This window comes from Capsicum annuum, chromosome 10, assembly GCF_002878395.1.
Source record: "Capsicum annuum cultivar UCD-10X-F1 chromosome 10, UCD10Xv1.1, whole genome shotgun sequence".
Classification (NCBI taxonomy): Eukaryota; Viridiplantae; Streptophyta; class Magnoliopsida; order Solanales; family Solanaceae; genus Capsicum; species Capsicum annuum.
In genome coordinates this window covers 8,727,557-8,755,195 of record NC_061120.1, presented here as the reverse complement: position 1 = coordinate 8,755,195, position 27,639 = coordinate 8,727,557, and the positions used below count along the sequence as shown (strand labels likewise).

General features: G+C 34.5%; 3 protein-coding genes and 1 non-coding gene across 4 annotated transcripts; all 4 read left to right on the top strand.

Annotated features, from left to right (window-relative positions):
* Nucleotides 1–643: 643 nt before the first annotated feature.
* TRNAL-AAG lies at nt 644–724 on the top strand. Its single transcript has one exon. It is a non-coding gene; the product is annotated as a tRNA-Leu (tRNA).
* Nucleotides 725–5,590: 4,866 nt separating this feature from the next.
* Nucleotides 5,591–15,440, top strand: LOC107845384 (basic salivary proline-rich protein 1). The gene is made up of 3 exons (XM_016689674.2): nt 5,591–6,014; nt 12,768–13,058; nt 13,999–15,440. The coding sequence occupies exons 1-3, from the start codon at nt 5,850–5,852 to the stop codon at nt 15,190–15,192; spliced, it is 1,650 nt and encodes a 549-aa protein (XP_016545160.2). The 5' UTR covers nt 5,591–5,849; the 3' UTR covers nt 15,193–15,440.
* Nucleotides 15,441–18,649: 3,209 nt separating this feature from the next.
* LOC107844925 lies at nt 18,650–20,401 on the top strand. Its single transcript, XM_016689244.2, has 2 exons — nt 18,650–18,883; nt 19,708–20,401. The coding sequence occupies exons 1-2, from the start codon at nt 18,712–18,714 to the stop codon at nt 19,968–19,970; spliced, it is 435 nt and encodes a 144-aa protein (XP_016544730.2). The 5' UTR covers nt 18,650–18,711; the 3' UTR covers nt 19,971–20,401.
* Nucleotides 20,402–22,596: 2,195 nt separating this feature from the next.
* LOC107845677 (transcriptional regulator ATRX homolog) lies at nt 22,597–23,914 on the top strand. Its single transcript, XM_016690122.2, has one exon. It carries the CDS (start codon nt 22,655–22,657, stop codon nt 23,771–23,773), a length of 1,119 nt encoding a protein of 372 aa, XP_016545608.1. The 5' UTR covers nt 22,597–22,654; the 3' UTR covers nt 23,774–23,914.
* The last annotated feature ends 3,725 nt before the right edge of the window (nt 23,915–27,639 follow it).

The following is a 27,639-nucleotide window of genomic DNA, read 5'->3' as shown; positions in this document are numbered from 1 at the left end:
TCAACCTTCATGTAAGCATTTCTTAAATCACTTTATATTTTGCGTGTCTATATTGCTCAGACTTTTTTCAAATTTTCTGCTACGTACATAAGTGTCGTTCTTGATACGATTTGAATTTGGGCACGAGGTTCACATCGAATTAGGCCAACTTATGTATCTTGAATACTTTAAGTATATCAACAACGCAAAAGCTAGCTATAGATTGACGTGAAATTTGACTAAAAATCTGGAATAAGGAAATGTCCTGACTAACTAGTCAAGTGAAAGAAGCCTGCATACTCATTCCCTTTCCCCCCACATTTCTAGAAGCTTGGCCTCCGATCGAAGTTGCATTTTAGTGCTCCCCTAAGTCCCAACATAAAGGGAGACTTTTCTAAGTGGATTGTTTTGGGAATTTGACTGTAAATCTGGAACAAGAAAATGGCCTAACAAACTCGTCAAGTGAAAGAAGTCCGCCAACCCATTCCCCTTTCTCCCATTGCTAGGAGCCTAGCCTCCGATCGAAGTTGCATTTTAATGTTCCCCTAGGTCCTAATATAAAGGGGAGTTTTCTCTAAGTGGGTTGCCTCGTGTAAGACGTTGGTTAGGATCAACGTGTCACATTCCTATATATATTATTAGAAAATGAAATGTAGTATCAATTGTTGAGATGGCCGAGTTGGTCTAAGGCGCCAGATTAAGGTTCTGGTCCGAAAGGGCGTGGGTTCAAATCCCACTCTCAACACTAATTTTTAATGTAATTTTTTGTTATTAAAAAATAATAGAAAAAATAACATAAATATACACCTTAATTTACCATATTTACATAAATTTATACCCTTATAAAGTAATTAAAAAAATTTCAACTAATTATATATCTTCATTAAATGTATCGGAGAGATAATTATGTATCTTGACGGATTATATTGTTTGCCCAAAATAATAATAAAGTCATCATAAATACTCTCTTAATCTCAAAAATATATTTTCATTGGAAGTATTATGTATGTGACAGATCCAAAATTGAAAAAAAAATGTACCGGAAGCTAATTATATAGTTTTTCGAAAGGAAAAAATGTATCTTCATTAAATGTATCGGAAGCTAATTATACATTTCGACAGACTCAAAATTGAAATTTTCAATAATTATCATAATATCAATATTTTTTATAATTAAATTTCAAATTGTAGAAATTTATATTGTTTGCCCAAATTAATAATAAAGTCGTCATCAATGCTCTCACAATCTCAACTCTATTACAAATCAATATTCATTTAGTACTGGCTTATAAATCTAGACAAAATTTTCACCATGTATTTTGCTCCTCAAGCTATTGATAAATAGTTTCATAAAACTAAATTTTAGGACTAGGAAAAGAAAATAAATCCAAGAATAAAATTCAGATTTACCAACTGAGATTACAGTGGAATGGCTATGACTCCTTCCTTCTCAATTAAAATCTGAAGTTCAAACTTTGGAATTTGAAATAAAATTGTGTTAGAAAATGCTTCTCTAACAAAAGGGAAATTGTATTGACATGAAATAGCGTAATCACATATCGAGTTCATGATAAAAATAGAAACATAAATAAGTGGTAAATATTCTTTTTACTCTTAATCAGAGGTCTTGTATTCGAATCTTCCTGAATACGGAATCGCCTTTGTTAGGGAGCTATTTACCTTCAATGTGGGACTTTCCGGTGTAAATTAGGATTCAGTCAGTCGTGCTCCAATGTAACTCTAATGTGAATATCGAACATCATCTAGAATTTTTTTTTTCTTTTAAAAAAAAAAGGTTCCCAAGATAGTTTAGACACCAACTTAATTAAGAAAATAAAAAAAATAATAACCTTATAACATATTAAGTCTTAACATATTATTTCCTCTTCTATACATAGGCGAGGATCCTTCTTTTTTTTTCTCGATTGAAATGCTTATTCATGATACCACTTTCTTGAGGTGGAGTCAGGATTTTTACTAAGGAGATTTAAAATTTGAAGAAAAATTAATTAAATGAGTTCAATATCTATTATATATATAAAAAATATATACATAAAATTTCCTCGAAAGTTTCCAAAAATATATATATATATGTATAATTTTAATAATGAATAAATAACATAATTTTTCGTCGAAAGAGATTCGGTGAACCCCATTACGCATGCTGGCTCCGCCCCTACACTTTATGATCTTTCGAGGATTTCAAATGTAATTTGATATAGTCTCACGCGGATCCTCTATCTCGGTTACATTCAAAATGACTTCCCCTTTAAATGACCTACGTGACTTAACATCAAATTAATGAGTCTCAATATAAATATAATAAATCGTGTGGAAAAAAAAAAAAAGACTTTTTGGGAAAAAAAAAATTGAAGGTGACATATTAGTTAATTTATCATCACCCAACCCATGATTTTCACATTTAAAGAATGGGTGTCGGTTGGAAAAAAAAAATGAATATATTAATTTGACTTTTTTGTACAACAAATATAATAATGATAGTTTGGTGACAAATTTCAAGTAATAATTAAAGTTAATTTGACGAATAAAGTATCACATAAAAACATGACATTTGAATAATTAAATCATTTTATATACCTAAAAAGTTATGAAACTAGTAGATGATGATATTTATTAACAGAATATTTTGGAACTTTGTAAAATAGAAAGGATGTACTCTCTCTTTTTGTGTAGAAAACAAATAGAAGCCTTGTAAATAAGAGTTTTAACCGGTATTATATGTATATATTTTTTCAATAAGAGGTTATTTTTACGATTTGAACTCGTGGTTCAATCAGCTAAAAATATTTGCTCTGGCCCCCCGCTTCCCGCCCTAAAGGAGTCGTTAAAAGGAAAAATAACATAAACATACACTTTAACTTGTCATATTTACACAAATTTCTACCCTTTTAATGTAATTATAAAAAATTTAACTAATTATGTATCTTCGTTGGATGTATCGAGAGCTAATTATGAATTTCAATAAACTCAAAATCGGAAAAAATATATCGAAAGTTAATTATGTATCTTTACAAAGGAAAAAATATTTCTTCGTTTGATGTATTGGGAGCTAATTATGTATCTTGACAAATTCAAATTGAGATTTTGGTAATGATTCAAAATATTAAAAATTTTCATAATTAAGCTCCAAACTATCGAAATTTGTATTGTTTTTCCTGTTAAAAACCCTATAAAGATTATGTAAAATGTGCAATAAAGCTATGGTATGGCTCAAGGTCCAATCAACTAAATATGCTGTTCTTTGATTGAGGCCCAAAAAAATGATGGTAGTTTGTTTTAGGATTTAATTTCTTAAAAATATTTAATTAACAAAATGTAAAAAAAAAAAAAAAAAAGGAATAAATGGTGACTACAAAAGACAATTTAAAAGATGGATTAGGGTGATTAGGTATAATAAAACTTTGTACACATTCTTCATGGTCTTCAAGTATTGAACAAGTAAATTGAAGTTGTGAAACTCTCACAAAATTTTAATCTATCAACTATAGTGTACTGGAGTGCAAGTTCAGTGAAGCAATACATGATATAGATATGAAAGTCGGGTTATATGATGAGTATGTGCTACAAAGATATAAAGGTAAATTCTAGAAAGTGATTATTAGACCGTCTATGTTGTACAGTGACGTATGCAGATTTTTTTTGTTGAAGTAGTGTTTTTTTTTTTTCCAATTTACTTCTACATATAACATAAAAAAATCTCAGTGAAGCAATGTCAGATAATATTCTTTGATTTAAGGTGGGCTCGTCCCTCATATTATATGAAATAGAGTGTTGATCAGTCATAAACTCAAATGTATAAAAGAAGAAAATAGTCAACATAAGAATACTTAAATGCATGTGCAGTCATAGTAAGAGATACAAGTCTAAGAATGAAATATACGAGACAAGCCAAAATAAATTTCTATGGTGGACATTAAATGAGACGGAGATCGTTCGAGCATATAAAGAGGAGGATCACAGATGCCTCAGTGAAGAGGTGGGAGAGATTGGCATTGATCGGCGTAAAGAAAAATAGAGAGACAGAATAAAAATTGAGGGGAACTAATTAAATATGACGTGATATATGTTTAGTTCATTGAGGACATGACCCTGACCAGATATCATAGCATGAAGGAATTTATCTCTTTCCTGTAGGAGAGTAGAGTCTAATTTGAATTACCTTATTTGGTCCCTTTCTTTTTTTGTAATATTATCATTATAAGAAGAAATCACCTAATGTTGGTCTCTTCTGAAAATTGAACGTAAGACCTCATGGTGTTTATTCCTACTTCATTAAACCACTAGGCCACATCCTTGTATGTCTCTTCAATTTATCAGTAGAGTATGGTTCTCGTTTGAATTACCTTATTTGGTCGCTCTTCTTATTTGAAATATTATCATTATTATTTTATCATCTTACTCTTCAATTTATCACTATTGTTATTTTTGTCGCTAAAATTTCTCTTTTCTTATTATTTTCATCAAAAAATATTTTTTCCTTAAATTTTTAAAATTTATTTGAAATATTTTTCTTGAATTGAAAGTCTATTGGAATAGTTTCCAATACCTATGTTAAACTTGTCAAAGTATTGCATTTAGATATTTGAACTAAGTTATATTCCAATTGAATATCTCAACTCTCAATAAAGTATTTTAATTAGACACTTTCAATCAAAATTTTAAAAACTTTTGCATATATGTTCACTCATCTATTAGATAATTAAATTAATCAGTTCTTTAATTGTATCTATCAACCTCAAGTAGAAAATCCTTGAGATTTTACCGTTTATTGAGGCGGAGGAGTATAATTAAAGAACATGACATATTTTACAATGCTACCTTAGTTATTTAATAGACGAATGAGAATACAAACAACGTTTCTTTGCTATTGCGTAGTCTTATTTGATTTTGATTAATAGATGATCCATAAACATCTCTATCGACACGTATTCATATTTAATCGGGCCACAATACGAACACTCATAACAATGCAAAGGGAAATTCCAAAAGTACTCCCTACCTTTTATTTTACTTGATCTCTTTTGATTTGACATACTCATTAAGAAAATATTAATTAAAAGTATAGTTTATAAAATTAAGAGTAAAGCATGTAGTACTCCTTAACTATGACCACATTTTCTATCTGACGTGGCATCTAACTTTTAGAGTGTATCGTAGCAAATGTGACCCGAACTATAACCACATTTGCTAATCTGAACTAAATTTTAGCATATTTCTATTAATCTTTTTAGTCGAAGTGGCATTTTGTGTCAACCTTTTCATCTGACGTGACACCTTTAGCGTGGATCTCATTTTATGTAATAAAAATGTCACGTCAGTGCAAAAAGGATGACAAAACTACGTTAAAATTGAGTTCAGGAACTCCTGTGATGTTGTAGTGTGTCGTAACAACCTTGGTCATAGTTCTAATGGGTACTAGATACTTACCTCTAAAATTAATTCTATTAATAATATTTTAAAATTTTAAATTTAATTATTATTATTTTCTTTAATTATTTAATACTAAAAATAATATAAAAAAAGAAGTAATAAAACACTCATGATTTTCAAAAAATGTATAATTAATTTGAAATAAACACATTTATAGGCCAAATAATGAAATATAAAATAGAGGAAAAGTAGTAGGAGCTTTCTCATTGCCATCGAGCTAAGCAAACGCACTATTCCCGATACCTTTCTCCATTTTTTCTCTCTACAAATACACCACTACTACCCTTTATATACACAAAAACGAAAACCTAGTGTATTTTTTCTCTCTCTTTGTTTCGTTTTATTTTTTGTTTGATTAAGTAAAGTGAAAACCCTAGCTTTTTTTTTTTGTTGTTGTTGTTGTTGTTGATCCGTGAATTATGGCATCTGGATCATCATGTAGACCAATTAATTCATCGACTTCAAAGGGTTTTGATTTTGGGTCAGATGATATTCTTTGTTCCTATGAAGATAACTATCCACATCACGATGGTGCCTCTAATGGAACCCACTCTGATCATGCACCTGTTAACAATTCTGCTAAGGTACTATGTGTTTTTTTTTAAAAAAAAAATAAAAATTTGCAACTGTAATTATTTTATTGTAGAGTTAAAAAGGTCACAAATACACTTAAAATATCTAGTTTTTTTAAGTTTCATCCCTTAGCAATTAGGTGTATCTCGTTTTTTTTTTTTTGAGTTTTAGACCTGTACAGTTAGGTGTATGAGACAAAAACGCTAGGTGATTCTTTTTGTGTATCCTAGCCTTGGTAGACAGAGTTACGTGATACTATCTGTTAAGAATTCTGTTAGGGGTCGTTTGGTTGGGAAATTGTTATCCCAGGATAACTAATACCGGGATTAGTTATCTCGGGATTACCCGGGATAACTTATCCCATCACATATATGGGATAAGTTATCCCATCACGAAAAATGGTGGGATAAGTTATCCACCATGGATTAACCCCTCCAACCAAACAAGGTATTAAGTGATTTTTTTATTTTATCCCTGGATAACTTATTCCTTGGATTACTTATACCTCACACCAAACGACCCCTTAAGGTATTTTGTGTTGTTTTTGTAATTTTACAACTGGAATTATTTTATTGTAGAGTTAAAGGGTCAAAAACACACTTAAAAGTATCTCAATTTTTTGAGTTTCATACCTGAACGATTAGGTGTATGAGACAAACACACACTTAAAATTTTTTGGTTTATTGAGTTTCATACCTGAACGATTAGGTGTATGAGACGAAAACACACTTAAATATCTCATTTTTTTGAGTTTTATACCTGAACAGTTAGGTGTATGAGAAAAAAAACTAGGTGATTCTTCCTGTCTATTATAGTCTTGTCTATAATAGTCTTGGTGGACAGAGTTACCTGCTACTACGTGTTAACAAGTTTGTTAAGGTACTATGTGTTTCTCTTTTTATGTTACAACTAGAATTATTTTATTTGAGAGTTAAAAAGGTCACAAAAACACTTAAAATATCTGGGTTTTTTGAGTTTGATACCTGAACAGTGTATGAGACAAAAACACACTTAAATATCTCGTTTTTTTTTATTTTCATACCTGAAGAATTAGGTGTACGAGACAAAAACATGCTTAAATATCTCGATTTTTTGAGTTTCATACCTGAACAATTGGGTGTATGATACAAAAACATGCTTAAATATCTCTAAACAATTAGGTGTACGAGACAAAAACACGCTTAAATATCTTGATTTTTTTGAGTTTCATACCAGAACAATTAGGTGTATGAGACAAAGACATGCTTAAACATCTCGATTTTTTGAGTTTCCTACCTGAACAGTTAGGTGTATGAGACAAAAACACGCTTAAATATCTCGTTTTTTTGAGTTTCATACTTGAACAATTAGGTATATGAGACAAAAACACGATTATCTCGGTTTTTTGAGTTTCACACCTGAACAATTAGGTGTATGAGACAAAACCACACTTAAATATCCTATTTTTTTGAGTTTCGTACTTGAACATGTAGGTGTATGAGACAAAAACACACTTAAATGTCTCTCATTTTGAGTTTCATACCTTAGCAAGTAGGTAGGTGTATGAGGCAAAATCACACTTAAATATCTCAATTTTTGAGTTTCACACCTGTACGATTAGGTGTATGAGACAAAAATGTACTTAAATCTCTCTCATGTTGAGTTTCGTACCTCAACAAGTAGATGTATGAGACAAAAACACACTTAAATATCTCAATTTTTGGAGTTTCATGCCTGAATAATTAGGTGTATGAGATAAAAACACGCTTAAATATATCATTTTTTTGAGTTTCATGCCTGAACAATTAGTTGAATGAGACAAAAACACGCTTAAAGTATCTCGGCTTTATGAGTTTCATACCTGAACAATTAGGTGTATGAGACAAAAACACACTTAAGTATCTCGATTTTTTTGAGTTTCATATCTGAACAATTAGGTGTATGAGACAAAAACACATTTAAATATCTCGGTTTTTTTGAGTTTCATGTCTGAACAATTATGTGTATGAGACAAAAACACATTTAAGTATTTCGTTTTTTTTTGAGTTTCATATCTGAACAATTAGGTGTATGAGACAAAAATACTAGGTGATTCTTTCCGTCTATCGTAGCATTGGTGGACAGAGGTAATGGACAGAGTTATCTGGTACTATCCTTAACAATTCTGTTAAGGAACTATGCATATTTCTTTTTATTTTATAACTGATTTTTATTGTAGAGTTAATCAGGGTAAAAACACACTTAAATATTTCGGTTTTTCGAGTTTCATACCAGAACAATTAGGTGTATGAGACAAGAACACACTTAAATATGCCATATTTTTTAGTTTCATACCTAAACAGTTAGGTATGAGACAAAAACACTAGGTGATTGATCCTGTCTATCCTAGCCTTGGTGGACAAAGGTAATGGACAGAGCTCTCTGGTACTACTTGTTGCTGCTGGTAGTCGAGGTGTGTAGAAAAGCTGACCTGAATATCACAATTATAAAAAAAAAAAGTGTGAATTTAATAACCTACCTACTGATTTTTCTTTTTCTTTTTGAATTGGAGTTATTTTATCGTAGAATTAATGGTCAAAAATACATTAAGTATTCTAGTTTTTTTCGAATTTCATACATGAATTATCACCATTATTCACGTAGGAGAAGTATATAAGTATCCTGATCTTTCTAGTTTCATTCTGAACTATCCTATGTGTGAGTTTCATACCTGAATTATCAGCTATGAGGGTAATAACAAAGTATTCACTGTTTGTATTTGAAATATCACCATTATTTAGGTACGATAAGTATATAAGTATCTTAATCTTTCGAGTTTCATTCTGAACTATCAGGTGTGTGAGTTTAGAACTAATTATTTATCAAAACACTTCAACTATCAATTATTCATTTTTTCCTATTAGATATATCACCATCTTTTAGGTAGGAAAAGTATATGAAGTATCATGATTAACAATTAAGTGTATGAGACTCAAACACTGGGTCATTTTTCCCAACTGCTCTAGCAGGATGGGAGGACAGTGTTACTTGATAACTTGGTGGGTGGGAGATGATAGGTATCTTGTGGAATTAGTCGAGGTGTGTAAAAAGATGATTCGGACACCTCGATTATCAAAAGAGAGTTTGTGAGGTTAATAACCAATTATTTATTAAAACACACCTTAGCTATTAATTGTTCATTTTTTCTATATGAAATATCACTATCGCTCTGGTAGGAGAAGTATATAAAGTATCCCGATTTTTTGAGTTTCATATTTGAACCGCTAGGTGTGTGAGTTTAGTAACCAACTATTTATTAAAACACGTTTTAACTATCAATTGTTCACTTATTCTATTTGAAATATCACCATCGTGCAGGTAAGACAGTGAAAAATTGATAGTTAGTGCATGTTTTACAAAACTCACACCTGGTAGTTCAAGTATGAAAGTCAAAATTTGAGATACTTCAGGTGTGTTTTTGACTATTAAGTCTATAGTGATAGTCTATTATGAGTTGTTTTGCTTGATACCTCTAGGGTTTTTTGGAAGTTATGAGAAAGAGCTTGAGAATTTGATGATGTGTATTGCTGAAAATTGTTAGTTTTGAAATTTCAGTGTCGTATTTATACTTTAGGTGTTCCTTCTGCACTTTTAGAGGTGTAGTAAATATTTTTGATAACCGTGGTGTCCGAGTAGCTTATTCACACCTCTACTAAACAATAACACAACTGCCATATAACGCTGTGTACTCCATCCATCAAAGCTTGGAAAGATGGAAAGAAATCTAACGTTATTGTGTGTAACTCTGTCCACTAAAGCAGATGGGAAGAAATCATATAACATTGTTGTGAGTTGTTTTATTTGATACCTTTAGAAGTTTAGGAAGATATGGGGGAAGTTTGAAAATTTGTTGATGGTTGTTGCTGAACATCATTAATTTTGGAGATTTGGTACCGTGTTATATGTTAGATGTTCATTTTGCACTTTCAAAGATGTTGTGAACATTTTTGATAATTGAGATGAAGTCCCTTGGTGTATGTTATTTGCGGATGACATAGTTTTGATTGATGAGGCGCGTAGCGGAGTTAATGCTAAGTTGGAGGGGTGGAGACAACTCTAGAAGCTAAAGAGTTCAGGTTGAGTAGGATCAAAATAGAGTATTAGGTGTGCAAATTCAGTAAAGGGTTAAAGGGTTGTAGGAGGCAGGCGTGGAAGTGCGGCTTGACTCACAGGCTATCCCATAAAGAAACTGTTTCAAGTATCTTGGCTCTGTAATTTAGGGGTGTGGATACATCGATAATGATATCACACACTATATTGGTGCGGCATGGATGAAGTGAAGGTTTGCCTCTAGAGTCTTGTGTGATAAAAAGATACCACGAAAGTTGAAGGTAAGTTTTATAGAGTGGTGGTTAGACTGACGTTGTATAGGGCAGAGTGTTGGCCAGTCAAAAACTCCCATGTTCAAAAGATGCATCTTGCAGAGATGGGGATGTTGAGGTGGATGTGTGGGCACACTAGGTGCGATAGGATTAAGAATGAGGTTATTTGAGATAAGGTCGGAGTGACCTCCGTGGTGGACAAGGTGAGGGAAGCGAGATTGATATGGTTTGGACATGTGAAGAGGCGAGGTGCAGACGACCAATGAGGAGGTGCGAGAGGTTGGGTGGATATAGTAGGTTTGAGGAGAGGTATAGGTAGGTAGGTTGAAGCAATATCGGGGAAAGTTACTAGACAACACATGGCGTAACTTTAGGTTACCGAGTACTTGACCTTAGATAGGAGGACACGTTTAAGATTAGAAGCTTAATCGGGTAGGAGTATTGTTTTGCTTTTTGAGGGTTTATGCTTGTGGGTGTTTGTCATGTTCTAACCGTAGTATGATGGTTTAGGATTTAGCCGTAGATGTTGAGGTGGAGCGAATCCCTACTTGTGATATCTATCATAGTGTATTGTTTATGGTTTTTGACTATCGCATTAGTTTGTTGTCATTATTTGTGATAGACTTTGCACAGTTTCCTTGTTAGTTATATTCCTTTCATTGTTTCTCTCTTCTTTGTATCTGGAATTGCTGCACTTGAGCCGAGGGTCTTTCGGAAGTAACCTCTCTACCTCCCGAGGTAGTGGCAAGATCTGCGTACACTTTACCCTTCCCAGACCTCACTTGTGGGAATTCACGAAGTATGTTGTTGTTGTTGATGTCGGGGCCCATCTTATGTGCATCTTGACTAACCACTAGTACAGCTGCACTCATCTTATGTGCACCTTGACTAACCACTAGTACAACTACACTAACTCTGTGTAACTTTGTCCACTAAAGCTTGGAAAGATAGGGAAGAAATCATATAAGGTTATTGTCTCCACGGGAATTTAGACTTGAGTTTCTATTGGAAACAACCTCTCTATCCCACAAAGTTAGGAGTACGGTTTGCATAATCGAATACTATAAAAAAAAATTGATAAAAAAGGTCTGCGTAAACCCACTTGTGGGAATATATTGGGTATGCTGTTGTTGTTGTTGGGAATTGGACCCGAGACCTCACAACAAACTTCATTGACTACTAGGACCCATCTCGAACATTATAGTGTACTTCCTCTTCTCTTGGGCTGAAAATGGTTCTGGTTTACTACTGTATTTTGCTCTCTTTTGTTAGTGCCGGTTTACTGTGGATTAGCAGCTGCAGCGACCAATTTGGCAATAAAGCTTACATATATGCACCTATATAATAATTATCCTGATACAATCTGTTTTAATATTCGGAGTGTGGATCAAAGTTATCGAAGATTAGCTTACTTAGCCTGCCTGCGATGGAAATCATGAGAATTTGCTGATGGGTATTGCTGAAAATTGTTGATTTTGGAATCATGGCGCTGGCATTATAGTCTAGGTGCACCTTTGCAATTTGGGAATGTAGTGTACTTTTTATTTTGTTCTCTTTGTTAGTGCTGATTAGTCATATATTTGCAGCTGCACTGACCAATTTGGTGATAAAGCTGCATATATTCACATATATGATAATTATCCTGATGCAATCTGTGTTTAATATTCTAAGTGTAGATCAACGTGGTTTACTTGGCCACCCATAGGTTTCAATTGTGTTTTAACTATGTATGAGATTTTTAGGCTGATACATTGGTGGCATCAGGAAGCTTGAGGGGCAGGCATCTGTCTATGCCGTCTCATTACATCTTATTATGCTTGTTTTGTGTTTGGTGTGAGGTGTGGATTAGTCTATATTCACTCATTTTCGAGCTGCTAATAGGGTGATGGATCAAAGTTGTAGACTTAAACTATTGATGACGGATCTTAAACTCTCCTACAGCTCATCTTCTTTTCATATCAAGCTCCTTCCTCTTTATGTCTGCCTCTCATTTTGTAAATGAATAAATCAAAGACATGAGACCACAAAACAGGTTAGCTAAAGTTTGGCCCGGAAGAATGGAGAGAAAAATACTTTCTGAAGTCAATTTGCATGTAGAACAAAATGGAAATCATGTTTTGCACAGTATCCTCAATAACTCTGGGTTTTATCGAGATTCTAGATTTGGTGTAAACCTTTGCAAGATGTTTGGAGTCAATAGTTTTGATGTAGCTTATTGATTATAATTTTATAAGATTTTAGCAGCTTTTTAGGAGTCATAGACAAGAGTTAGAATTTAACTTTCTGATTATGTATCTTTCCAAAGTGCTTTTTAGATCTTTTGTAGGAAAACTTTTTATTTCTATTTCATTACATTCAATCTTACCTAATCAACTGCTATTTGACTTCTTAGTTCTTACTCAATTATGGTCTTGTATTGAGCAGGAGTTTCACAAAAGCAGAATGACGAGGTCATCAATGTTTCCCACTTCGACATATAGTCCCCCAGAAGAGTCTTCCTTCAATCAAGACATGATATGTACTGTTGAGAAGACCATGAAAAAGTATGCGGACAACCTCATGAGATTTCTAGAGGGAATCAGTTCACGCTTGTCACAGTTGGAACTGTACTGTTACAACCTTGATAAGTCCATCGGGGAAATGCGGTCTGATTTAGTTCGGGATCATGGTGAGGCAGAATTGAAACTGAAGGCTCTTGAGAAGCATGTTCAAGAGGTTTGTGCACTGATTTCTTTGCATGGCATGCATCTATCTGGCACGTAACTTCTCCAGCTAAAAGCTGTTATTTTAGATATATCCCTTGCACAAGTTGAGTGTTAATCTCTTCTCGGTGTACGTACTAAAGTAAAGCCTGCCTTGTGATTATGGGTTGTATTGCTCACATATGTTACATGGTACAAAATATGTGTAATCCTATTTTTCGGAGTTCCTTTTTCTTTTTCACAAAAAATGATCTCTTTTTTACTCTCCACCTTCCCAAGCCCTAGAAAGTTAATCCTAGCATGATAATTTGTAATGTGATAAATTTTTATTACCTATTATGTTTGACTAACTTTTAGCTAAAAATTAAAATCCATGCAAAACTCTCTCCCATCACATAACTGATGGCCTTGGAAACTCATCAGTCCCTTGGTCTCAAGTGTTGTGTTTTTTACTTGCAATGGATGGATTCACGTCTGCTCAAATTTTCGTGGAACATATTCTGCTGTGACAGGAGAATTTTCTACAGTTTACTAGACTTATAGAAGTTTTCAGCTCTAACAGGTTACCTGATGGTAGAGAATTTTCTAGACTAGACATAGGGAGCACATTATAGTTACACAGATACAATCAGCAAACTTCACCTCGTATCAGATTAAGTTTGAATGGAGCTCATGTGCTGTTGGAAACTGTAGAGATGCTAATCATAAGGATTCACTGGCATAGTTTGCGTCCGTCTTTCTCTGCCAGAACATGCATCTTTCTAATTTTTTGTGTCTAAACTTTAGATAGACTGACTCATTGACGTTTTATACCTTTGATAGAGCTTAAGGCTCCTAGGCAACATGTATGAGTTTGATTTTGTCCAATTTTAAGCTGCTCCCTGGAATATCACCTTCACTTTCCAACTTTAATAGCTATTTGCTGACTAATTTTTTTACTGTTACTCCTGCAGGTCCACCGGTCTGTACAGATACTGAGAGATAAGCAAGAGCTTGCTGATACTCAGAAGGAGCTGTCTAAGCTTCAGTTCACGCAGAAAGAACCAACTTCAGCCAGCAATTCTCAGCAGAATGACGACAGGACTGCTCAACCTGTGTCTGATGCGAATAAAGGTGATAACTCAACTGATGTGCATGGACAACAACTGGCACTTGCTCTACCCCATCAAGTAGCTCCCCGGGCTCCTCTTACTAACCGACCCATCGAGCAGCCACAACAGCCACCTCCTCCGCCAATTCCATCTCAAAGTTTGACGCAGTCACAAGGCTACTATTTACCCCCAGCGCAGATGTCAAATCCACCAGCTCCAACTCACTTGTCCCAAGGTCAATATCTGTCATCTGACCCCCAGTATCGAACTTCTCAAATGCAAGATCTTTCTAGGGTACCACCCCAGCCAGCAGCACCTCAGGGAAATCAGACCCCACAAATCCAGTCAATGCCTCAATATCTGCAGCAATGGGCACAACAGGTACCTCAGCAGGTTCAAGCGTCCCAACAGGTTCAACAGCATCAGCTTCCAACTGTGCAACTGCAAGCTAGATCCTCATCACCTGCTGTTTATCCCTCTTATCCACCCAGTCAACCGAATCCTTCTCCCGAACAGGTCCCTAATAGCATGCCAATACAAGTGTCATTTTCTGCAATCCCTCAATCAGTTGTGAGCCGTCCAGAAGCGGTGTCCTACGGATTTGATAGGTCTGGCATACCACTTCAATCACAGCCTCCGACCCAGCATCTCAAGCCTTCGTTTGGTGCTCCAGGGGATGGGTATGCAGCTAGTGGGCCTCATCCATCCCTTTCTGCAGGAAATGCATATTTGATGTACGACAGTGAAGGCACAAGGGGACATCCACAACAACCACAAAATTTCCCACAAAGTGGTTATCCTCCCTCCAGCTTCCCTCCCCAGAACGCACAGTCTGCCCCCAGCCCCAATCTTATGGTTCGTCCACCTCAATCGATGCACACTCATCTTTACAACGAATTAATTGAGAAGATGGCAAGCATGGGCTATAGGGGTGATCATGTGGTTAATGTGATCCAAAGGCTTGAGGAGAGTGGTCAGACAGTTGATTTCAATACTGTGCTTGATAGGCTGAATGGACATTCTTCCGGTGGTCCTCAGAGAGGATGGTCGGGTTAGGTCATCAGCTCAACCTTTCTAATTATGTTTTTTCATGTATGGTCGCACAATTTGACTCTAATACTATCTATTTGCTGAATAAGGGTCGTATAAGTAGGCAGTTATCAATGGTGTTGTATACAGTGCTATCGTGCTGTGTATTGTATATTTGCCATGTCTTACTTCTGAAATTTTATTTGTTGTAAGGCAGCATGCTTTCGAATATTGTAATATAGGAGAATTGATGAATACCTCTTTTTAAGATTGAACATGTTCTCTCATTTTTGTCCTTTGATCAATATTTGTTGTTCCCAACTTAACAGAGCAATATATGCTTGTGAATCTATTTCTGGGTCCAAACTTGCCCCTAACGACATTGGATCTAATGACAATTAACTAATGACATCGAAAACTTTTAGGTCTCTTTGTTGAAGTGCATATGTATTGCTGCTAAAAGCCTTTATTGTTGTATTGGTGTATAAGCATGTAATGAAGAAGTGATTTTGCTTAGGAAGGTAAGAAACACTTACGTTTCCATGCTTTAGAACCACATGGCTTTCTGTTATGAACTCTACTCAAAAGTTCGGCTGGGAGGAGCATGAAGATCAATTTGACGGAGGTGATTAGACATGATATGGAGCAGCTTCAGCTTATCAAGGATATGGTCTGAAAAGACAGGTGCGGAGGAGACGGATTAGGGTAGAAGGATATCAGGAACAAGTGTGTCAGTGCTAGTAGGTAGGACTTTGTTATTTATGTTAGTAGCTAATACTAGTATTATTTCAGAATGTTGTATCATTTGTTGTATTACGTGGTGAATCTTGTCTATGGTATTATTGGGTGTGGTAATTTCTATTGTTTCTCGTCCTTTTACTATTCTTTTTCTTGATTGTTTTATCTTGAGTCGGGAATCTATTGAAAACAATTTCTCTATGTCACCTCTGAGGTAGTGGCATAAATTTCGTACACTAATTTTGTAAGAGTTATATTGTTTTATTTTCATTAGCCATTTTGTAATTGCAGTCTACAATCTCCTAATTTCTACTCCCTCCGTTCCATTTTACTCGTCTCAAATTTTCTAATTTGATTTCTCATTTTACTCGTCATTTTTCATTAATCAAGACAAGACAATTTTTTTTTTTCTTTTTTACCTTTAGTATTATTAATTGTTTTTTCTCTAAATTAAAATATAAACATCGTTTAATAGGGGTAGTAGTTATATTATTAATTGTTTTTCTTAATCAATGTGCAATGTCAAATTGAAACGAGTAAAATAGGAAACAAGTAAAATGGGAGGGAGGGAGTATTTTCCTTTTGTTCTTTGATTGCTTGTAAGTTCTTTTTACCATCAGTCCAAAGCTTAGTTTGTTACACTTTCCCAATTCCCATGCCCTGTCTAATTTTTAAAATAGTTTCCACTCTCCAATAGATCTTATCGAAAAACTTAAACTATTAAAAAGTAAAAATTTCAGTTTTTTTTTAAAGCAACTTGTTGGTGAATAAATTCTTAAGGGCATCTGAATATATAAGTAGAAATATTTTAAAACATTCTTTATAGTTGATGGAAAACAATGGATCTTGTTAAACACAGTGGAGGCTTAACAAAAGAAAACAAAATGCCTGTTTTAATTATACATTGGTTGCAGGCTCCATACTAGGAATATGAACCTTGTTGGCAACTGGTCAATGCACTAAACTTCCGCTATATATGAGTTCGAAGTAGGATATGATCACATAAAATCTATTGCATGCAATATTTTTGCAAGAGGTTATTTTCATGACCATGTGATCTTTTCATCTTTCACCGGCAATTCTTACTGTTACGTCAAGATTTTCCTTCATAAATTTATCATAAATTCTTGTAATATTTACCTCGTTCGAAACTTGTCAATGCTCTAAGCTTCAACTATATGTGGGGTCTAAAGAATGATCGGATCACATTGTGTTTGTTGTATGCACTATTTTCCTGCATCTCTACAAGATGTTGTTTTCATGGCTTGCTTGGTCCCTGTCGACAACTCTTACCATTGCATCAAAGCTTCCCTCATAAACTCTTAGGGATCGTTTGATAGGGTGTATAAAAATAGTGCAAAATAATATGATGTATTGGTAATACTTGTATTAATTATGCTTGCTTTAGTTATGCTAACATTATTTATTATGGAGTGTTTGATTTAGTGTGTTAAAAATAACATGCATTGTATTTTTGTAAATAAAAAAAATTATTTACAAAAACACCCTTCACAAATATAATGAAAATAATGTAGAAAAGGTTTTGAGGGGGCTACTGTATTTTATCCCTGCAGCCATGCTAATGCATGCATTAAAATCCCTTGCATTGCTAATACGAAGGTTTTCCATGTATTAGTTATACATAGCATAATACACAATCGAATGTATAACTAATTATTGCATTAATTACACGCTAGCTAAGAAAGCACAAAACTAATAGATGCAATATTTTTTAATTTCGAATACATCCAACCAAACACACCTTTTAACTCTTTTGTTTGGTGTCCTAGATCACAATGACATAGTTGTCTATGAAATAATATTTTAGATAAAGGTAGTTGAGAAGATTTAGCATCTGGTTCCTATCAAAGGATACACTTGGTGGACACCAAATGTGAAGATTCTTGCCTGAATTTGCAGGTAGGTGTTTGATATACCATATTATAAAGAGACAATGATTAAAAAAACATGTAGAGTATATTTTTTTTTCGAGTTCTCAATATGAATTATCATCTGTTTTTTCTATTTCTCATCTGAATTATCACCAACTACTTATTAAAACACACATCGACTAGCATCTGACGATGCATGGCATACACTTTTTTCTTTTATTTAAAAATGGTGTCAAATAGCACTTCATGAATAATTAAAGGAATTACTTTGATATTTTTCTTGTAAAAAGAATTAAGAGATAATGGTTAAAAACACTTCTGAATTATCTCTTCTTTTTTTTTTGGCTAGTTTCCCACTTAAATAATCAAGTAACACATCTCAAAGTTAATGATTCTACTGCCCTATGGCAGTTTTATGGGCAAATTAAGTTGTCACGCAACTTTTGACGATTGTATTTAAATATTTGATCTAATCAACTTCAAGGTATATTCGAATAACTAGTTCATATTTTTCTTGTAAAAAGAATTAAGAGATAACGGTTAAAAACACTTCTGAATTATCTCTTTATTTTTTTGGCTAGTTTCCCACTTAAATAATCAAGTAACACATCTCAAAGTTAATGATTCTACTGCCCTATGACAGTTTTATGGGCAAATTAAGTTGTCACGCAACTTTTGACGATTGTATTTAAACATTTGATCTAGTCAACTTCGAGGTATATTCTAATAAATAGTTGATAATAATTCAAGCAGAAATCACAAACACCTGATAGTCAACTATGAAACTCGCAAAAAAAGTGATACTTCAGATGTATTTTGACCATTATCTCTTTATATTATATCTCTTCTATATACTGAAAGAACTAGACAGAAACAAATAGAAAGAGTTAGAGATAAGAGAGAAAAAGCAATAGAGATGAGAGGAATGAAAGGTGAAATTTTGCTTAACATGCCTGCAGAAAAAGCATGGGAAATGTATAGAGATAATGATATAATTAGCAAAATAAATCCACAAATGCTTGCTAAGGCTGAATATGTTCAAGGAGATGGAGAGCCTGGCAGTCTTAGGTGTTTCCATCTTGGTCCTGGTAAGTCTTTCATGTCACTCTGTTGTCATATGGATACACCGAGTGCGAGTAAGTATTTTGATAGCCGTGGTGTGCGGATCAATATGGTTGTATCGCGATTAATTCTACGAGGTATCTCCTAGGTGACTCTCTTTATGATCAACGGATGGAAAGAAATCACCTAAGTTTCTTTTTCCCGATATGAAATCTCATGGTTATCAATACACTTCACTGATCACTAGGTCACTCTCCTAGGTGCTTACGAGCATCTACTTTCTATTCTAAGTTCATACTATCCAAGAATAACAAGGTTTACAATCAAATATTTAGGGAATTTTTTAATATATATACAGAGTCTAGACAAAAATGACTAGAATCACATGGAGTCGTAAGTAATACCAGAAGCGAAACCAAGATTTGAGGTTTATGAGTTTTGAACTTGTTATCAAACCCATAGCTCGTTTTAGGTACTAGATTCACAATAATATACTCATACATGTTTGATGAATTTCGTAGTACAGATATACATCTAAGCAAAAACTGTTGAGTTCATCCAAAACCGTTCCTAATACTGTTGATCCACACCCAGTGGCGGAGCTACCTTTGCTCTAGGGGTTTCATCCGAATCCCCTTCGATAGAAAATTATATTGTTTTTATACTATTTTTACATGGTTAAAATTTTTTTTATGCATATATAGTAGATGTTGAACCCCCTTCGATTAGTTCACATATTTACTTCTAAACGCCGTCAGTGATGATCCTGGCTCCGCCACTGTCCACACCCCTACATTGTATTCATTCAAGTATCTAATTGCAATACATTTCACAATTCTCCTTTATGCAGCATTGAGCAACTATGTCAAACAATCAATAGAAAAAATAGAGAAGGTGGAAGAAGGGAGGTTAGTGACATACCAAGTCATTGATGGTGATTTAAGGAAAATGTATAATCCATACATAGTTACATTCTCCTTCATCCCTGTACAAGGCAACAGTAACCAATGTGTAGCAGAATGGAAAGCTGAATATGAGCCAATTGCACCTGCTATTCCTACACCAGAAAAAGCAAGAGATGCTGCACTTTCATTTCTCAAGTCATTCGGATAATCAGAAGCGAATTCAGGATCTAAGCTTTAAGTTTCTTAGTAGTATATGAGTCGTCGTATTTTAAAAGTTATGTGTTCATATTGGGTTCAAATGAGCCTGGTACTCTATGCTCGCCTCTGAATTCATGTTTTGTTTAGGAGCGAAGAGGTCATTTTGTTACATGTACTATACAAAATGATCTCGCCAATAAGCATAAGCGGATACATGATTTGGAGTTTAGTTATAAATTTTTGTTGACATCTCAAATTAATATGTAATAATAACTGGTTTGCTCGTCAAGTATTTGATGTGTTAGCTTGTAATATAGTTATGTGTTCATATTGGATTCAAATGAGCCTGGTACTTTATGTTCGCCTCTGAATTCATGTTGTGTTTAAGAGTAAAGAGGTCATTTTGTTACATGTACTATACAAAATGATCTCGCCAATAAAGCATAGGCGGATACATGATTTGGAGTTTAATTATGAGTTTCTGCTGACATCTCAAGTTAATATGTAATAATAACTGATTTGCTAGTCAATTATTTGATGTAAAAGTTAGCATGTAATAATAATAATGTAATTTATTACTATGTTGCCACGGTTTGAATTGGGACCCGATGGGCTCGGGGGTGTTTCGACCCAGTTGAAGCTCGTGTTGATGTTACAAATTTTGTTGGTGTAGCACATGCTCCGCGACCGCGGAAGAGTTGGCCAACACAATCGCAAGGGGGGTTTTGCGACCGCAAAGGCGAGTCAGATAGTTATACTTTTTGTGCGATCGTATAGTGGTTCATTGCTAACCGGCTTGTGTGTAAGGGGTGGGGTGGCCGGGGGCGGGGGGTTAACACCGGCAACGCGGGGTAAGGGATCATGTTGAATAATTCTTTTAGGGATCCCATTCTTTTATGGACAAATGTAGTTAGCTTTTGATTGTATATTTTAGATCAGTTTTCAACGAGTAATTTTCAAAAATCTGTTTGACCATAAAATTTGATCTTCAAATATTTTCCAGAAATTCAAACCACTTTTTTGGAATTCCACCCACAAAACTTCAAAAAAAAAAAAATTCAAATAAATACATGTTCAAATATAACTTCAAATATTAAATACTTAACTTTCAAATTTTTACAACTTTAAAGTTTTTAAATTTCAAATTTAGCAACTTAATTTTTCAAATATCAAGTTTTAACTTAAAATTTATGGCTAAATTGCAATGAGTTGGTTTGCACAAAACTTAACTCCCTTGGCTAATGTGGATAATTTAATTAGTGTGCTAAAAAATAAAAGGAAAAGGGTTAAATTCACCTTACTTTGAAAAATTAGCTAACTATGTCATTCGTCATATTTTTGGGTCAATTTTATCCCGTGCTATGAAAAATTTGCTAAATTTACCCCTCTACTAGATGTCATACTTTGAAGTCATATTTACTCTTGGTATTAAGAGACTCTTCACGTGTACTTTCTTTTAATAAAAAAGCCTAAGTCAATGTCAAATGATCCATTTTTTTTTAAAAAAAACATATTCTAATCTAACTAGCCCGATCTGACCTACAAAAAAATACACCCTGACTCTGTTATATTGGTCGAATTTTTTCAATGAATAAATATACTTCTCTTTTTAGACGTGCAACACTGACAAGTTGTTTACAAATGAACAAAAAGTAAAATGAAATAGAACAACGCAAAAACATGAAACCAAAGAAAATATCTATTACAATCTCTGCTCCTGTTCAGTTATGTTCAAAATTTGGTATTCAATTCTATGTGCATCTAAATTAAAAAATTAGTGGATAAGTTTTCTGATCAAATGACATGAAGAAAATTTTGTGTAGATCCAAATTGTATATAAAGACATAAGAATGAAAAGATGTTACAATTGACACATAGAGAGACCTCTTAACTCAATCAATAAGAATAATATCCAGTGAGTCTAACATTTGCCTGGTAAGTGCCATTTTTCATAAGCTCACGCTGATGCAGATCCATGAATCGAGAGAAAGATATATTTGTTTGTGTTTGCACTGATGCAGATCCATTTTTCAAGAGCTATTATTCAATGGCTTAATCTCGTTGAAAATATTTGACCAACAGAACTGAGGGTATATTTATTTGTCTTTTTTGTGGCTTGAGTCGGATCATGCGGATTCGATTAGAGTGTGTTTTATTTTTTAAAAAGGGGCATTTAACATTGATTTAGGCTTTTCTATTAAAGTAAGGGTACAAGTGAAAAATTTCTTAACAATGAGAATAAATTTAACTTCAAAACATAACATCGAAGATAAATTGACGAACGGTATATTTAACCAATTTTCCAAAGTAAAAGAGGTAAATTTAATAAAAAAGCATGAGAAAAAAAGTAAATTTGACCCTAAAATATGGTGAAGATTACATTTAATTAATTTCTTAAAATAGAGAGGTGAATTTATCATTTTTCCTAAAATAAAAAAGGTCATTTATACAAATGCCTAATTTACAAATTCTCCCTCGTCTCTAGTTAAAACAACCAAAACATAAGTCAAAATTGGCGCAAAATTTAGTACTTACTACTCAAAAAATTCAAAAAACCGCGGTAAATTCTTGGCGCCAATCTTCCCGCCATAGCACAATTTTACACTGCTATTTATACATCACAAAAACCCTATCAATAAATTCATCAAAAATAAAAAAATTCCTTTTTATTTTCCATTCAATATTTTCTTGATCATGGTGGTAGCATTAGGTCCTGGAAAATTCTACGGCAGCAGTTTACCGAGGCCGAGGTTTTACGAGAATCCGAATGGGGAACGGGTTGATCCACCGGTATCCGTTATGGATCCGTTGATGTCATGGGCTGAAGAAGCTCATTGGTCGATGGGTGGATTGAGTTTCAAGCGTCTCCGATTACAGGGACGGATTGAAGGGAATATAAAGAAACTCAGATCTGAGAAGGAGAAGATTGAGAAGAAGGCGAAGAAATCAGCCCCGAAAGGTACTGTTACTTCGTTGAATTTGGAGCGGAAGATGCGGTTGATTGATGAGCCTGATGATTATGAGAATGAAGAGATTGAGGTTGTGGAGAAATTGGGTAAAAGGGGTTCAAAGAAGATGAAGAAATCAGCCCCAAAAGGTTCTACTGCTTCGTTGAATTTGAAGAGGAAGGCACAATTGGTTGATGAATCTGATGATGATGAGAATGAAGATGTTGAGGTTTTGGAGAAATTGGGTAGAAGGGGTTCAAAGAATACGAAGAAGGAATTGTCCCGAAAAGGTCTTAATGTAAGTTCGTCTTTGTCTCCATCTGATGCTACTGTTGCGATGAATTTGAAGAGAAAGATGCAATTGGTTGATGAATCCGATGATGAAGAGAGTGAAGAGATTGAGGTTGCGGAGAAATTGGATAAAAGGGGTTCAAAGAGGATGAAGAAGAATTTGAAGAGGAAGGTGCAATTGTTTGATGAAGCTGAAGGAGATAAGATTGAGAAGGAGACGACGACGAAGAAGAAATTGCTGCCAAAAGGTCTTAATGTAAGTCTATCTTTGTCTCATTCTGATGCCACTGTCAATGAATCCGATGATGAGAATGAAGAAATGGGGGTTGTGGGTAGAGTGGAAAAAAGGGGTGCAGTGAGGAAATTGTATGATGATTTTGATAGCGTTGTTGCGGAGGAAAGTGGAAGGAAAACAAGAAGTGGAAAGAACAGAGAGGCTGCTGCTGCTGTAGTTGCTGTTGAGAAGAAAGTGGAGAAAGCGAAGACGAAGGGAGGGAGATTGAAGAAGGGTGTGAAGAGTGGTGATGATAAGGTGAGAACTTCACCTAGATTGATGAAAAAAGGGTTGCCTTGAAGGTGTTTGATAATGTGTCAATGAAATGAAATGTTTTTTTTTAAGAGTACAGTGTTGGTTTCCTGGCTTTGAAATGTAAGTTGGATTTATGTAGTAAGTTAATCTTGATAAGATGAATGAAGGTTTTATTGTTTTATGAAATGATCCAATTTGCTTACATTGTGGAAGTGTGGGTTTTGTTATTTGGATCAATGAAATGAGATGTTTGAGTATTAGCTTTGAAGTAAGTTGGATTAGTGTAGTAAGTTAATCTTGATAAAATGGATGAAAATTTTATTGTTATATGAAATAATCCAATTTGTTTAGATTGTCGAAATGTAGGTTACCCTTGAAGGTGTTTGATTATTTGTGTCAATGAAATGAAATGATTATGAGATCATTTCATTATATACAAATTTTGCTCTTTGGGTTCATCGATTAACTTTTTCATAATATGAAGGTTGGTTAATTTGAGTCCTCCCTATTTGATGTTTGATATGTATAATAAGTATTAGTTTCCTTGAGTTGTGGTCACATTTGAGTATGCATTTGTGTTATACGTTTGAAATATGGTTCATGGATCATGTTGTTTCTTGTTGTGTTTGTCCAAAGAAAAGTTTATCAATTGGCTCCTATCTACCAATGAATGGTAGTTTGGTGCACCGACACTCTTGCTATGCATAGTGTCTAGGAAGGGTCCCACGACAAGGGTGTATTGTATGTAATTTTATCTTGCATTATTATTAGAGGTTGTTTCCAAGGTGTGCACCTGTGACTTCCTGGTCACACTACAACTTTATCAATTACTCCAAGGATTGTCTTCAGGCTTTTATCTACAAACTTTTTCAAGAAATTTGGTTAGATGCATTTATAGACTATTGATTATTGTTAGTTTTAAATAGACAAATCACACATAACACTATGCAAACGATATCTAGATTGCTACAGAAAAGAAGCAGGAGAATGAAAAGATCACTGAGAAAGAGAAACTTGTGCAGAGAGATTTACTTTCTGTCCAAGAGTAGTTACATAAAGTGTTCTTTTTTAAAAATTGAAATAGATAATGACCGTACTTTAAAGTGATGGTGCTAACCATGCTAACTACCTCCTAATAACTTAAAAAAGAAATACAAAAAATAAAATAAACAAATACTGTAGTCCTAAAGCAACTAATAATATTCCTCCTTGCATTAGGAGTTGCCTTAGGAACTTAAACTTGCTGACAGGAAGGGATTTCGTAAATGCATCTGCAAGTTGATCTTCGGATTTGCAATAAACAAGAATCACTTCTCCTTTTTTCTGCACATCCCTCAAGAAAAAAAGCTTAATGTTGAAGTGCTTAGTTTTCCCGTGAAACACTGAATTATGTGAAATAGCTATTGTAGCTTGATTATCAACATGAATCTCAGTATTACCCTTTTGTTCCATATGCAAATCAGAAAATATTTTTCTCAGCCATAAGGTTTGATTTACTGCTGTTATTGCAATAAATTCAGCTTCTGCCGTGGACTGTGCCACATTTTCCTGCTTCTTGGAACACCAAGAGAAAATGCTCGATCCCAGACTGAAGCAAAATATCCTAATGTACTTTTCATGTCATCAATGGATCCGGCCAAATCACTATCTGAGAATCTATACAACTTGAAATTCTCATACTTTTTGAATTTGACCCCATACTCGACAGTACCTTTAATGTATCTTATAATATTTTTTTTCTGCTTGCAAATGCATTTTAGTAGCACAATGCATAAACCTAGACAAAAGACTTACAACAAATAGAATATCGGGTCGTGTAACAGTGAGATACATCAAGCATCCAATCAAGTTTCTAAAGTTTCCTTCATCAACTCTCTCAGTTCCATCCCTTTTGCTCAACTTCTCCTTTGGATTCATCGGTGTGCTTGTTGCCTTGCAATTTTCCATGTGGAATTTCTTCAGTATCTCCCTAGCATACTTCTTTTGGCAGATAAAGATTTCATTGCAACCTTGCTTGATTTCCATCCGTAGAAAGTATGTCATTAGTCCTAGGTCTGTCATCTCAAAGACTTGCATCATTTTCTTCTTAAACTCTTCAACCAGCCGCACATTGTTTTCTGTCACCAAAAGATCAACATAAAGGGAAACAATAAGCAGATCAGTTCCCTTGTTTTTGACATAAAGAGTAACTTCAAACAAACTTCGAACAAACCCCAAACTCAACAAGTGATCATCAATCCTGTTATACCAAGCTCTTGGGGCTTGTTTTAAGCCATAAAGAGCTTTTCTAAGCAGACAGACTTTTTCTTCTTTTCCTTGGTCAATGAAACCCTCGGGCTGCTCTACATAGATTTCTTCCTGCAATACACCATTTAGAAAAGCAGATTTGACATCTAGTTGGAACATTTTCCAACCCTTTTGTGCTGCTATTGCTAGCAACATTCTGATGGTATCTAGTCGGGCTACTGGAGAAAAGGTATTCGAGCAATCAACACCGATATTTGGGCATATCCCTTGACGACAAGCCTAGCCTTGTATTTGTTGATAGAACTGTCAGAATTAAGCTTGGTTCTAAATACCTATTTTACTCCAATGACCTTTCTATCTTTCGGTCTGTCAACTAACTTCCAAGTGTTGTTTTTCTTGATCATTAGCATCTCCTGCTCCATCGCGTTTCTCCATTTTTCATCTTGAAGCGCTTCCTTGTGCCCTGCAGGCTCACAAACTGCCACATTACTTTGTTGATAGATGTCAGAAAGTAATCTTGTACCTCTAACTGGAGTATCATCTACTAACTCATTTTGCCATTGATTGGATGTCTGCTCCTCCGAAGCTTTGACTGAAAGTTGATTGTTTTTCCAATCTCATTTCTCTTCCTCATTGAAGTGCACATCTCGACTAATAATCATCTTCCCTGTTTGTGGATCATAAATTTTGTAGGCTTTGGAGGATGAGCTATAACCCACAAAGATTCCCGGGATGGCCCTTTTATCAAGTTTGTCTCTTTTAACCTGCGACACATGAAAGAGACAAACACAACCAAATACGTTAATGAAGGTTAGAGATGGTTTGAATCCATTCCAAGCCTCAAATGGAGTTTTACTCTCCAACGCTTTAGTGGGAAGCCGATTTTGGAGAAATACTGTTGTATTAGCTGCCTCAGCCCAAAAAAATTTTGGCAACTCTTTTTCATGCAACATGCACCGCGTCATCTCCATTATATACCCGTTCCTCTTTTCACTAACTCCATTTTGTTGCGGAGTAGTAAGCTGATGTGAAATACCCTCTTCCTCATAGAATTTGTTAAATTCTTCAGAAGTGGAATCTTTTCCATTATCAGAACGCAGGGATTGGATTCTGCAACCACTTTGATTTTCTACCATTTTCTTGAACTTCCAAAATATTCCAGCCACCTCTGATTTGTATTTCATGAAAAAAATTCAGCAGAATCTTGTATAATCATCAATGAATATAACATAGTAAAGACTACTATTAAAGGACGGTGTCCTTTGAGGTCCTGCAATATCTGTGTGAATCAATTGCAACCTTTGAGAAGCGCGCCATGATGCTTTAGGAAATGGTTTCCTGTTCTGCTTACCAAATTGACAAGCTTGACAACTTGGTAAGTGATCAACGAGAGTTGGTAGTCCTCTTGTCATATCTTCCTTCTTCAGTAACAATAATGCTTGTAGATGACAGTGACCAAGTCTCTTGTACCAGATTTCCGTTACATCTGCCTTCATGGAATAAGCAAGTTGCTCCTTCTCCGTTGGACTAAAGGAAAAACTCCTTCCTCTCATCTTCACCCTGAAAATTTTATTTCCTGCAGTGTCACTGATTTGACAGTGATCATTTTCAAAGAAAAGTCTAAATTTTTTTTCCATCAGATGTCCTACACTTAGTAAGTTTTG

Coding starts and splice junctions, on each gene's coding strand:
- LOC107845384 (XM_016689674.2), top strand. CDS start 5,850: ATGGCATCTGGATCATCATGTAGACCAATTAATTCATCGACTTCAAAG. Junction 6,015..12,767: donor CTGTTAACAATTCTGCTAAG/GTACTATGTGTT, acceptor TGTATTGAGCAG/GAGTTTCACAAAAGCAGAAT. Junction 13,059..13,998: donor TTGAGAAGCATGTTCAAGAG/GTTTGTGCACTG, acceptor TTACTCCTGCAG/GTCCACCGGTCTGTACAGAT.
- LOC107844925 (XM_016689244.2), top strand. CDS start 18,712: ATGAGAGGAATGAAAGGTGAAATTTTGCTTAACATGCCTGCAGAAAAA. Junction 18,884..19,707: donor GTGTTTCCATCTTGGTCCTG/GTAAGTCTTTCA, acceptor TCCTTTATGCAG/CATTGAGCAACTATGTCAAA.
- LOC107845677 (XM_016690122.2), top strand. CDS start 22,655: ATGGTGGTAGCATTAGGTCCTGGAAAATTCTACGGCAGCAGTTTACCG.